Source organism: Homalodisca vitripennis, chromosome 4 (assembly GCF_021130785.1).
Source record: "Homalodisca vitripennis isolate AUS2020 chromosome 4, UT_GWSS_2.1, whole genome shotgun sequence".
Classification (NCBI taxonomy): domain Eukaryota; kingdom Metazoa; phylum Arthropoda; class Insecta; order Hemiptera; family Cicadellidae; genus Homalodisca; species Homalodisca vitripennis.
Genome location: NC_060210.1, coordinates 99,953,533 through 99,965,895, shown reverse-complemented (window position 1 = coordinate 99,965,895; position 12,363 = coordinate 99,953,533). Strand labels below are relative to the sequence as shown.

Here is a 12,363-nt window from a genome sequence, read left to right as displayed (position 1 = left end):
CTTACTCAAACCAAAACTCAAGGTATCACATATGAAGTGGGTTGCTAATTGGGATTAAATTTGAACAAATTCCATACATCACTATATTACTATCTGAGTACATCCGCAATATTCTAATGGATGATAAACATCTACAGTAAGTTTGTTTTAATTATACCTTATCTTGGTCCATCGTTAGTATCAGGAGGTAAGATATCATTGAAAATTTAAATTTTAAAATAGGTATAACTCAATTAGGTAAATTTGTTGATTATTTGTACTAACAACGAACTTTATGTTTATTAAAAAACAACTTGCAGTACTGAAAATTTTACAAAAGGTTATGAAAACTAATTATGATCTCATATTAACAATTCTTATTTTTAAATTACCAATACATGGTTAATTACAATTTACAAATAAATGCTTAATTGGATAGTAACACTAGATTAACCTAAACTTTTGACTTACAAATTGAATATAATTCTGGAAGAAAATTACTTTACCGACGGGTACTGTTATTGAAGAAAATAATAACTTATACAAATTTAATAAGTGGGACTATTGCCCAAAGTCCAGGTAGGTAATAAATTAAAACAACGTATATTACTCATACTCGTATATGTATTTATATCCATAGTAAAATTTTAAAAGGAGGAAGATTAACAATAAAATAATACTTTTCAACAGAAATGTTATGAACATGAAGTTTATTGCATCTTTGTGTGTTTTATTATTGTTTAGCGCTAGAGTTTATATGATAGCCTTACAGTAAATATTATACATCTATTTTAAGTAAAACTATACATTTACAAAGTTAGAAACCTAGCTGAAAAAAATAAATACCTGTATACATTTTTCATGTAACATGTTCTGCTCAGTGAATTGCTTTGTTATTTGGTATTCACGGTTTTGCTATAAGATGTTTAATCCTGTCATAATATAAGTGCTAAACCACAAACATTTATGAGAATCCAAGTATTATCTCACAAAACTGAATTGATTTAAACAATTGTACTACAGCGAGGATAGTATTTAAAGGCATTTGACCTATTATATTTTAGTTGATGTTACATAGGTGAGATGACATGCCCCTTTCATATTACATGGGAAATGTTTATGTGGACATTAGATCCACTTAAAGTAAATTAATTTCTAAAGAAGGAAGTCCTTTAAGCATTGACGTATAAAATAAACGTAGTACTTGCACATTATTTATTACTCTTCTGATATATATTTGTACAAAACAAGTGTAACAGATATATTTTGAAGGACAATATATATATATATATATATATATATATAGCCTATATATATATATATATATATATATATAATATATATATATATATATATAAAATATATACATACATATAGTTATATAAGTTTTGAAAAGATTATTAATACATTGGTCGGTGTAGTAAAAAGTTAAATAATTTATTTAAATAATAACAAATAATTTAAATAAATCAGAATGAGCAAAACATACGATTAGTCTCAAACACCATGTACGCATAGAAACAATGATAGGAAAATTATTAATAAAATGTAAATATAAAAATTAATTTTTAAATTAATAATAATAATAGCAATAAAAAAGTAACATACAAAAATTCAATGACGATTAGCGCAGAAAAAAAAACATATTTTGACCACAGCCTCCTAAAATGGTATAAATTACAAACAAAATAAACTCCGAATACAATAATAGTAAGAAACTTACAAATATGAATGTTTTTAATAATATCTTATCGTAGAGCCTACAGCTCTCAGAAAACTGGGCAGGTCTCTCTTTCCAGAAACATAGTCTTGGCAAAGTCCCTGAAGCCTTCGCTGGTGTTTTTGGAGACTAGTCTTTGTAGTGGGCACATCTTGCGCCAAAGATAGAGATCTTGTTCTTTCCATTGCTTCATCCTTACGTATAGCTTCTAAGACGGTCCAGATTGATGGATTGTTCTGGTTTATTAGGCTGTTGAACCTATTGTTCCAGGACTCGCAAGCGTTATTGGTACGATGGTAGTTACCTAACGTGGCCTCGTGGACGTTCCACACTCTAGGAGAAAACAATGGAGAACTAGGGGTTTGTCCAACGGTTCCGCTTACATATGTGGTGTCAAAGTAATGCAATAACTCCAAAAGCTGAAAAGGAGCAGCTCCCCATAGAAACTCCATTCCCAACAGAACGTCCTTCATCGGCAAGAAAGCTAGACCGTTAATCATACCGCAGAAAAGTCGGATTTGAGAATCTTCTTTGTAACTTTTCGTAAGACCGAGACGCTGAATTTGCCGCCATGTACTCTGGCATAAGTGGAAATAACAGCCTTTCACTGAAACGCTGGAACTAAAAACCTCCGATACAGCTGACATGGCTGCTAATTCAAAGTCGGTCATCACGACTTTAGGTCTTGCTGTGTTACCTAACTCCAAGCAATTTATTAAAACAACTTGAAGAAGCTTTTTATACATTTCTGTCGTCTTCTCTGTCATTAGGGCATATACGCAAGTTGAAATAATATTGTTCTGCTCCCCACGGATTACATATACCTGTTTAAAAAGATTTGATGACATTTTAAACGTTCCATCCATAAACCAGGTGTGAGAATTTGTTAAGTTTTGTAACCCATTATCAGTTGAAAATATCAACAGTCGTTGAGAAGAACCCGGACCCGAATCATGAGCTAGAAATCTTCTAGGTGACGTTCCTCCAGTAGTTTTCCACTCTTCTGGTATATGCAAGTCTGCGACAACCTTCGGGATTGCCGGAAAGAGTCTTTGCCGCTGTCTTCTTATATCCCTCTTTACACTTGATAACCTGCCGCAGTAGTAAGCCTTTGCATCATCAGATGATTGTAGCAGGGAGGTAGAGAGAACATCTACAGGTTTCACTTTGCTGCTGCAGGCCTGGTTTCGCATTTGTATCCTCATCCGTACAACCTCCTCTCCCGCAACGTTGGGTGGATGACAATGTTCAACACATACTTGCGGATTCGTGTACTGCGAAAAAAAAAACAAAAAAATTAAACAATTGTTTTATTACTGGTCCTCCCCCCTCCTATATGTGTAATGAAACAAAAAAATACTACGTAGTTAATTGTTTTTTTTTAAACTGTCCCTCCGGTATTTGTGAAAGACAGTAATATTTTGGATGTTACAAAAGTAACACATTTGTACTATACTCTCAACAGACTACGGACACAGGAAATATCTTGGACTGGAAGTAAATTGCTATGCCCAAAAGTAGTTACTTTTTGACCGAAGTAGACGTTTCAGATCTATACAGGGTGTCCCACAAGTAACCCGACAAACTTCTCATGTGGTTTCCTCTTATCAAAAGATTTTTTGTTTTGTAAAATGAACTATAAATAACCCCGACCTGTATTTTTAAAATCTTGTTTCTCAACGTACAATGTATTAGGTAAATGTTTTGTAACTATTTAGTTGAAGAGTTATAACATTAATCGATTTTTAAGACTCTTGGAGCAATTGGGGAAACCTATAAATATTAATAAATGTAAATAATACGTAACATTTATTAATATTAAACGATTTGTTTTTACGAAGAACGTTCATTTCTTATTTTTCTTATGTGTTTATTTTAAACATTATATTTGTAGTATTGTGTTTGTTTATTATTAGCCTATTTTATATTATTCTCTTCGGAATTAAATTCTCTAAAAGTTTTAGTTAGAAAGTTTGCTTGTTTATTACCCATTTAATGGAAGTTGGATAATGTATTTAAATCTAAACAAAACATGTTTTTCGAGACCAAATATTGCATACTTTGTCTGATATCTCTGAAATGGGTGGTTTAACAGGTCTGGGACGTATTTTATAGTTAATGCTATATAAAACCCAGTAAATTTAGCAATCTTTATGCCATAAAAACATCAGTTTCGCTTTATTTCCGTCCTTTCCTGAAAAATCACGCGAAATATCTCGCTAGCCGTAACTCCCTAACAAGGCGTTTCCGGTAATACTTGTATGTTTATATGAACTATTTTTATTATTTCGATGAGAAGATTGTCCGAATACTCAGGGGACGTACATTATATTTAATCCACAATTTTTGTGGGTTACTCCAAGTGGTTATCTTTAATGTTACGTAATGTTTAACGAAAAATTTATATAAAAACAATAATTATTGTTAAGTTTTATCACAGAAACATCAATTTAGTAAAATAATCGTGAAAAACCTTTTATGGTTGGGCGAATTATTTTGGTTTTAATTCCTAAAATTACCATTTGATTGGATATTTTATTATTTAAACAATTTCATAGTTACATATAAAATCGTATTTGTTTTCGTTTCTTTTGTCTTGGTTTTCAATCTATTAAATTATGTAAATGGATCTAGTTGCTTGCCTAAACATCCACGTTAGTGACACTTTGTGACATTTCATGCGGTAAAAATCTGATAAAATATTAAAAGAGCATATTATTAATCAAATTAAACAGCAGCTGTTGCAGAAATGTCTTTGCAACTATTCTTACCAGTTATAAATACACAAATAATTTTAGTACAAGTTATGATGTTGAAAAAAACTTACTGTTATATCTTGAAATACACTAAAGCTACCTAACAGTTTAAAGCTTCAAAACTGGGTATTTTGTTTTATTGATTATACGGTACTACAGTGACTATAAAATTCAATATCTCAATTTTAATTTCATAAAGCACACGTTGTAATATAATGGCACGTAAAGAATAAAATGGCGTTTTAGTTCAGGCTTGAACTGTATTATAATTTTCAATTCCTTGACTTGTACGTACTTTTGATAAGACACTCCCTCAATGTGGAAGAGTAAAACATAAACGTCCACTTGGGTAGAAATGTAAAGGGCCTATTAAGGTATGAAATGATAAAAAAATAACTTGTGCTATTACCATGTTGTGAATTGATATTGCCTTTGTATAAAATAATGAGCGAAAGGCTTGCCCCATTAGCTCATGTATTTATATTGTTGTACCAGTGTTAATATTATTGCTTTATTGAAAAATAATTAAAGCTTATCCATATAATTACGATGATAGAACATTGCGGCCGGCGAGATGCTGATGCGATAGAGTAGGCCTAATGTGTTGAATAAATAATGGGAGCTGAATTTTAGCTTCTCGTTTAACATGAGTTCACCTAGTCAATTCCTTTGAGAATGTTTATAAAATTTCATATTCTTCAAGCGTGTTTAATTTGCTGCCTTTTCGACACTGACGAAAAACATCCATATTTTTATTCATCGGACAGACAGCCAGGTCGTTTAGCCAAAGATTTGAGACCAATGCCCGAAACCCAAATTACATAAACAAACTTCTGCACTTTGTTCAACACTTGATGGATGAGAACCACACAATAACACAATAAACGGTGTCAGTTGTCCTGTCTTCTGTCGGCCGCGATGTTCCGTCATGTTTAATATTCGTGTGTGATAGACCTACCAATGTGTTTCTCGCACTATTTATTTATTCGTTGTGTCTGTACTGTGTTGAAGTGAATTACAAACTATGACGACTCTAAATGGATAATCCTCGCTTTTAATATAATATATTGGCACCGACACTAGAAAGTAACTTTTAAAAGTCGAAACTACAGTAGTGTATGACTACAGTTTGAACTGTTTGACGAAGATACGTAGTTATCAATCAATGTATGTTATTAGTCAATCCGCAGTTCAGGGCCATACAATATGAAAAATTAATTTATCCACATAGTTTTTAATCCTAATATTTCCAAACATATGTTTTAAGCATACTAAAGTAGCCTAAAGATAAAACTGTAAACACAGATTTTTACGTTGCACTGTAAATATAAAACGCCTACACAACTTGTTATCGATTGTTGCTATTATTTCAAAAGGATATCACGTCATACTGTATAAAACGATTAAAACAAATAAAGTTACATCTTACCATTATAATTATTTTAGGTTAGTAAAATTCAGATTTTGAAACTAAAAAACATAAACCGTCACTTGGAATGCTTAATATAAATAAATACAAAACATGTAGCGTTACACAACATAAAAATACATTTCTATTTCAAATCCAGCTCCCAAAACGTAGCAGATTTCCTAATTTTAATCTTTTTTTTCTGAATGTTATAGTATTTAAATTGCACACCAATCCCACACTTCATGTATCGTGGTTAAATTTATTATTTTCAATGTTAAGTTTATTCGAATTATTTTAATATCAACTATCAAATGTAGTTTTGAAAAACTAATACCCTTATTTTTTTTAATGGCTATATTAACAAATTTTAATATTGAATCTAAATGGTTCTCCGTAGAAACAAAAATTGTTACTTTATTTATTAAATAGGTTAACTAAAAAGGAAATTGATGTAGTAACCTTTCTTATTTATCATCGTGGAAAAGCGTATTCGTTATGTAACTTTATTACTTATTTGTTAGAAGTAAATAACGTATTCCGTACTTCACAACGGTATATACATATTAACATACGATTAGCGTTATGTAGTATAATATTAGAGTAACAGAAATAAAATCATTTGTAGCTTTAATAATTAAATTTTTATTATTAATTTATAGCATTTTATCAATAAAATAACTTTCTTTGATACATGATATAAATCATAAGTAATTCAAAAATTAAAACTTTTTAATTGAAAAGTATACTGAATAAAAAATGTTTAAGACCGTTCATTGATGTGGTAAGAATTCTACATCAGTATAAAAATTATTTGTTTTGTTAACTTAAAACCGAAAAAAATGAAATTTACGTTCTTTTCTTCTAACTTTTTAATCTTTAAGAACATTTTTCATTATCAACGTTTTACAAAAGTCCTACAAAAGGAACATACGTATACAAGTACATTTAATTTGTCCAATGTAGTATTTCTCTTTATATTTTTAAGACTTTCAAAATAAAAAATTCTTCAAATTTTAAACTACACGTAAATTATTTGATTGTTATTGAGATGGATACCAAAATTCAAATTGTTGCATGTGTTGCATATTTAACATATAACGATGTAAAATGTCGAAAACCTACATTTATATATGGTAAATTTACTGCAAAATTCGTACAAAGAGCTGTAATTAGAATTTTAAAATAAGAGTAATGGATATGTACTTACCGGTTTTATACTCGTTGTAATGCTCCCGTTGCAAGAATATTTCCTGTAATAAGAACATCTCCAACGCACAACACTAACACCGTCTCTTCTTCTCTTGGAGTATTGATGTCCCCCGTAAAATAAATGTTCTGCTCCCCGTAACCCTACCACAGATTGTAAGGAGTCCATCCTGCTTTACGTTTGGACTCAGATTGACAAAATTAAGAAAATGGCCTGACTACTTATACAGGGTGATTCATGAAGTTTCTCCCCCCACTTCTACAGCACATTGTACTAGTAAAAATAATGAAAAAAATGTTATATAAACATAGGTCCGAAAACGCTTCGTTAGCGAGTTACAGCTAGCGAAAGATTTCGCCTGAATTCCTGGGTAAAGAGTAAAATAAAGCCATACTGAACTTTTTGGAAAGGTTAATTAAGTAAGAAATATCGTGGATTCTTATGTATTTTTACCTGATAAAGCTAATAAAATAGGTTTCAGAACTGTACCTGTAGTAGTTTTTTTTGAGGGAATTCAGGGTTAAATGCAAAAAATTGGGGCACAAAAACAATGTTTTTTTAAGTTTGATGTACAATAACTTTGTTAAATTTGGTAATAAATACATAAAATCAACAAACATTAATTGTAGAGAATTTAATTCTGAGAAAAAATTGATATAATCAAAGTCTAAAATAAAAACAGAAATAAGTACAAAAAAAATCGATTTTATTCAGTATAATACATTACTAGCTGTAAAGAAATACCGTACGGTATTTAGTTAAAAATAAAACAAAAACAAAATGTTTGTTCCTTAATGATGAGATAAATTGAGAAAAACAAGATTAACTGTTAAATAAATTTGTTTGTAAATAAAAAATATCATGTTTTATTTCATTGTATTTTATTTTTTTTTTTAATAAAATTTACATCAAATGTTTGAAAATAAATGAAGCAAACATTTTCCCATTATTGTTTACTTAATCATCGAAATGCAGTTTTTTGTTTTATTAATTTCTAAGTTGGTAACGCACGAATAACAGCTGATCAACAATGGTATTCTGTACTGTTACGTTAGAACTGTGTATTAGTGGTGTTTTGCAGGCTACAGCAGGAGATCGGGTTCTGTGAATCGTGTTATTAAATACAATTTTTCTGTGAGTTATAATTCGATTGTTTATTCAGCGAAAAAATGCCTTACTTATTTACATCAGAGGAATACGCTGATATGGTTTTTATTTTGGGTTACTGTAATGGTAATGCTAGAAGCTGCTGTAGAAGAATATGAACTACGTTACCCTAATAGGAGGATTCCAGATACCAAAACAATTTCAGGAACTTTTCGTACTCTTCGGGAAACAGGATCACTACCAAGTACTAGAACCAATTATGAACGAGCTGTCCAACTTGATGATGATATTGTTATTAATACTGTTTCATCGCAGTCCAGGTGTAAGTACACGACGTATTTCTAGGCGGATAGGAGTTTCGCAGTCAACGGTGTGGAGGTCACTTAATCGAAACAAATTTTTATCCGTTTCATAAACAAAAGGTTCAGCATCTACAGCTAGGGGATGGTCCGCTTCGCTTGGAGTTTTTGCAACTTTTTGTATATTAATAATCAACTCTACAAGCGTATTTTGTTTACGGATGAGGCAAAATTCACTGGGGATGGTGTCAATAACTTGCACAATGAACACTCATGGGCAGAAGAAAATCCACATGAGGTAGTGGAACAGAACTTTCAACACCGATTTTAGCGTCAATGTCTGGTGTGGCCTTTTGCACAATCTGCTGATTGGACCTTTCATATTACCTGGACGCCTAAATGCTGAGTTCTATTTGCATTTCCTTCCAGAAGAGTTGCCGCAGCTGTTAGAGAATGTTTCCTTTACATCTCAGACAAAATTTGTACTTCCAGCATGACGGAGCACTTCCCCACTTTTCACGTGCCGTTTCTGCTTACTTAAATCATCAATTTCCTGGACACTGGATTGGTCGTGGAGGGCCTCACCCTTGGCCACCAAGATCACCAGATCTATCTCCATTGGATTATTGCATCTGGGGATGGATGAAAGACATTGTACACAAGACAAAAGTGAAATTCTCGTGATGAATTAATTGCCCGTATTATGGATTCGGCTGTGCAGATACAGGGAAGTCCTGAAAAATTAAGAAAAACGCAACAAAAGCAATACACAAACGTGCTGCAAAATGTATTGATAATGATGGCCTCATTTTCGAACGTCTATTATAAAAAGGTGCGTACGGTTGGCCCAACCTGATTAATTTTGCTTAAAACTAGTAATGTATTATACTGAATAAAATCGATTTTTTTTGTACTTATTTCTGTTTTATTTTAGACTTTTGATTATATCAATTTTCTCAGAATTAAATTCTCTACAATTAATGTTTGTTGATTTTATGTATTTATTACCAATTTAACAAAGTTATTGTACATCAAACTTAAAAAAACATTGTTTTGTGCCCCAATTTTTTGCATTTAACCCTGAATCCCTCAAAAACTACTACTACAGGTACAGTTCTGAAAACCTATTTTATTAGCTTTATCAGGTAAAAAATACATAAGAATCCACGATATTTCTTACTTAATTAACCTTTCCAAAAGTTCAGTATGGCTTTATTTTACTCTTTACCCAGGAATTCAGGCGAAATCTTTCGCTAGCTTTAACTCGCTAACGAAGCGTTTTCGGACCTATGTTTATATAACATTTTTTCATTATTTTTACTAGTACAATGTGCTGTAGAATAGTGGGGGGGAGAACTTCATGAATCACCCTGTATGTTCTAGACAATGCTCTCGCAGAGTGGTCTATACCTGGAATATTCGCATAATTTATATTTCCGTCACTAACGTTGAGATTTATTTGTTCCTACGATCCAGGAAATATGTCTAAAAGTGTATACTTATAGCGATTGTAATTTATTCCTGGCTTAATTTATTTTGTGCCTTAGTTGGCTTTGTTACCTTGTTTGCTCGATCAAGGAAATATGTATATATATATACACACACACAAAGATCTGAGAAACCTATTTCTGTCAAAAGATAACTAAGATGCGTTTTAGAACATTCTTTAAATTTATAGTAAAAGTTATATAGTAAATGCTTCTTTGATATCAACTTTACAGTACTCACCAAACACTGCATACTCAATATTTGCTAAAGTGTACAATTAAAAGTAGATTTTTACCAAAACTTTTAATTTTATTATCTGTATATTTTTCTTACTATGTGTTCAACAGTGGTTGCAAAAAAAGGTTAAATAAGTAGTTGTTACAATCAAGCTGATTCTATGCTTTCAACATCAAATACAAATAAATTGAAAATAGTGGTAAAATAATTACACATATGATTGTGCTATCACAAAATAATATTTAAACAGAACAGTTTAACAAAACTGTTAACTAAAGTAAACAGACTCGTATTATGTAAAATTCTTGTTCTAATTACCTGATTTTCGGTGCATTTTACGTTACTTTAATAGTTGTTTTAAAAGACCATTATAATCGTACAGCATTTCTTAAGTTATAAATTGTGTATTACTTAACAATACACTTAAGAAAATAAACCCGACTTTCATTTATGCATTTAGCTTTTTGTTTCAATCTTTCTGTAGGTGGTCTTCTTCTGTGGCGAGTCGGAAAGAAGTAGTAAAAATAAAGTAGTCTACTGAATAATATTTGTCAGGTATAGAGTATAGATCTGGAGACAAACCGTTCAAGGCCAGTAGAGTGAATACGGCGATCCCCTGTCAAACCCTCGTCAAAACAAACTCGTGAGTCGGACAGTAGGTCCACGGTCCCGGCCTGGGACCCACTGTCCACCCCTCCAGAAGCAGGTAAGAAATGCTTCCGGCAGTTTTACGACGTGGACCTACAGTCCGGTTACCAAAAAATGAACATACAAAGAAGAGGAAATCTATGATAATAGGACGCAATTTTGTGCACTATCTTAAAGCTTTTGTGTATCACTTTACTTTTTAGGAGCACACTCCCTAATTTCAGCACCACTTATTTTTTCGTATTGAAATAAAATTGTAAACTTAATTATTCAAACAGACTAAATTAAAACATTACTGTATTGTTATGGAGGTGAGAGTGTGGATCAAATTAAACTACATCACCAAATCTAAATAATGGAAAAAACAAATTATTTTAGCTACACTTACTTCACGTTAAAAATCAATCATAAAATGGCGAATAGATTGAGGTTAGGATATGTCAGTTAATGTCGCAGAACGCCAATGCCAGTCCACCGATTTTTGTTGCAGAACAGAAGCAGCGTCTGACCGCCTGTCATGCATTGCTGCCAAGGGATCAGGCCTCAACTGAGACTCTCGTAAAAATTCCCTTTAATTAAATCGCTTCCCAGTCTCGGAACGGAAACCTGTGTAAGCTCAAAAACGTAATACCACAACGATTACATATTATCCAGGAACGTGGCAGCTGACGGATGGATTTCTACCACAACACACACACACACCATTTAATTAATGTAAAATTAAAAAAAGAATACACTAGTCATTTCCAGATTTATGACTATTTTCTGTTATTTAATTTTTATGCTTTCATAGAAGACTTATGTAATAAAACTAAGATAAATTAAGACAAACTAGTATGGATTCGGCTAAAAATACTGTACAGTTATATTTAGGTAAATATACTAAACAATAAGTGCATATAAATATATTTAATTCATATTTTAATTTATTTTTGTGGGCATATTTTTAAAATATTTAAATAAAAGGACAATATGACATAAAAGGGCGTATGCATGTAATGAAAAGATTTCTTCAATAAGGTTTCATAATCAAGAGTAGACCTCAAGGTTTTCCTGATACTGAGAGGTTTCAAGAGTCGGCAGCTTCGAAAGGCTGGGAACTTCTAGAGACTGGGACCATTTGGAGAATGTTAATCGCTAATAAATAATCTGCTCTAAATGCCAGGTGCTTCTATTATGTAGGTTTAACAACACCTGATGATCATATAACTAGTATAGACCGCCAGTTTTCAAAGAATATGTTGTTCCAGAGATGGGTTCAGGTGGGTTAAAAATGCTAAGTGTTACGTTTCAAAGGGCGAACTGAAATCTACCTAAATATTATTGCTTGCGAGACATAAACACTCTGTTTTTGTATGTAAAAAATCTTAAAAAGCTATTAGAACCGTATTATTGATGTTGATCAAATTAGATCTGGGTATTGTGATGCAATAACATATTTTAGTCAGAATTGTTTACGTATTCCTATTTTTAAAAGAGTATTAGTGGGATGTAAAGTTAAATTTTACAAT

The 12,363-nt window shown here is 31.7% G+C and overlaps 1 protein-coding gene across 1 annotated transcript; it reads right to left on the bottom strand.

Annotated features, from left to right (window-relative positions):
- Positions 1 to 1,716: 1,716 nt before the first annotated feature.
- Positions 1,717 to 2,904, bottom strand: LOC124361135. The gene has a single exon (XM_046815172.1). It carries the CDS (start codon positions 2,902 to 2,904, stop codon positions 1,717 to 1,719), a length of 1,188 nt encoding a protein of 395 aa, XP_046671128.1.
- Positions 2,905 to 12,363: the final 9,459 nt, after the last annotated feature.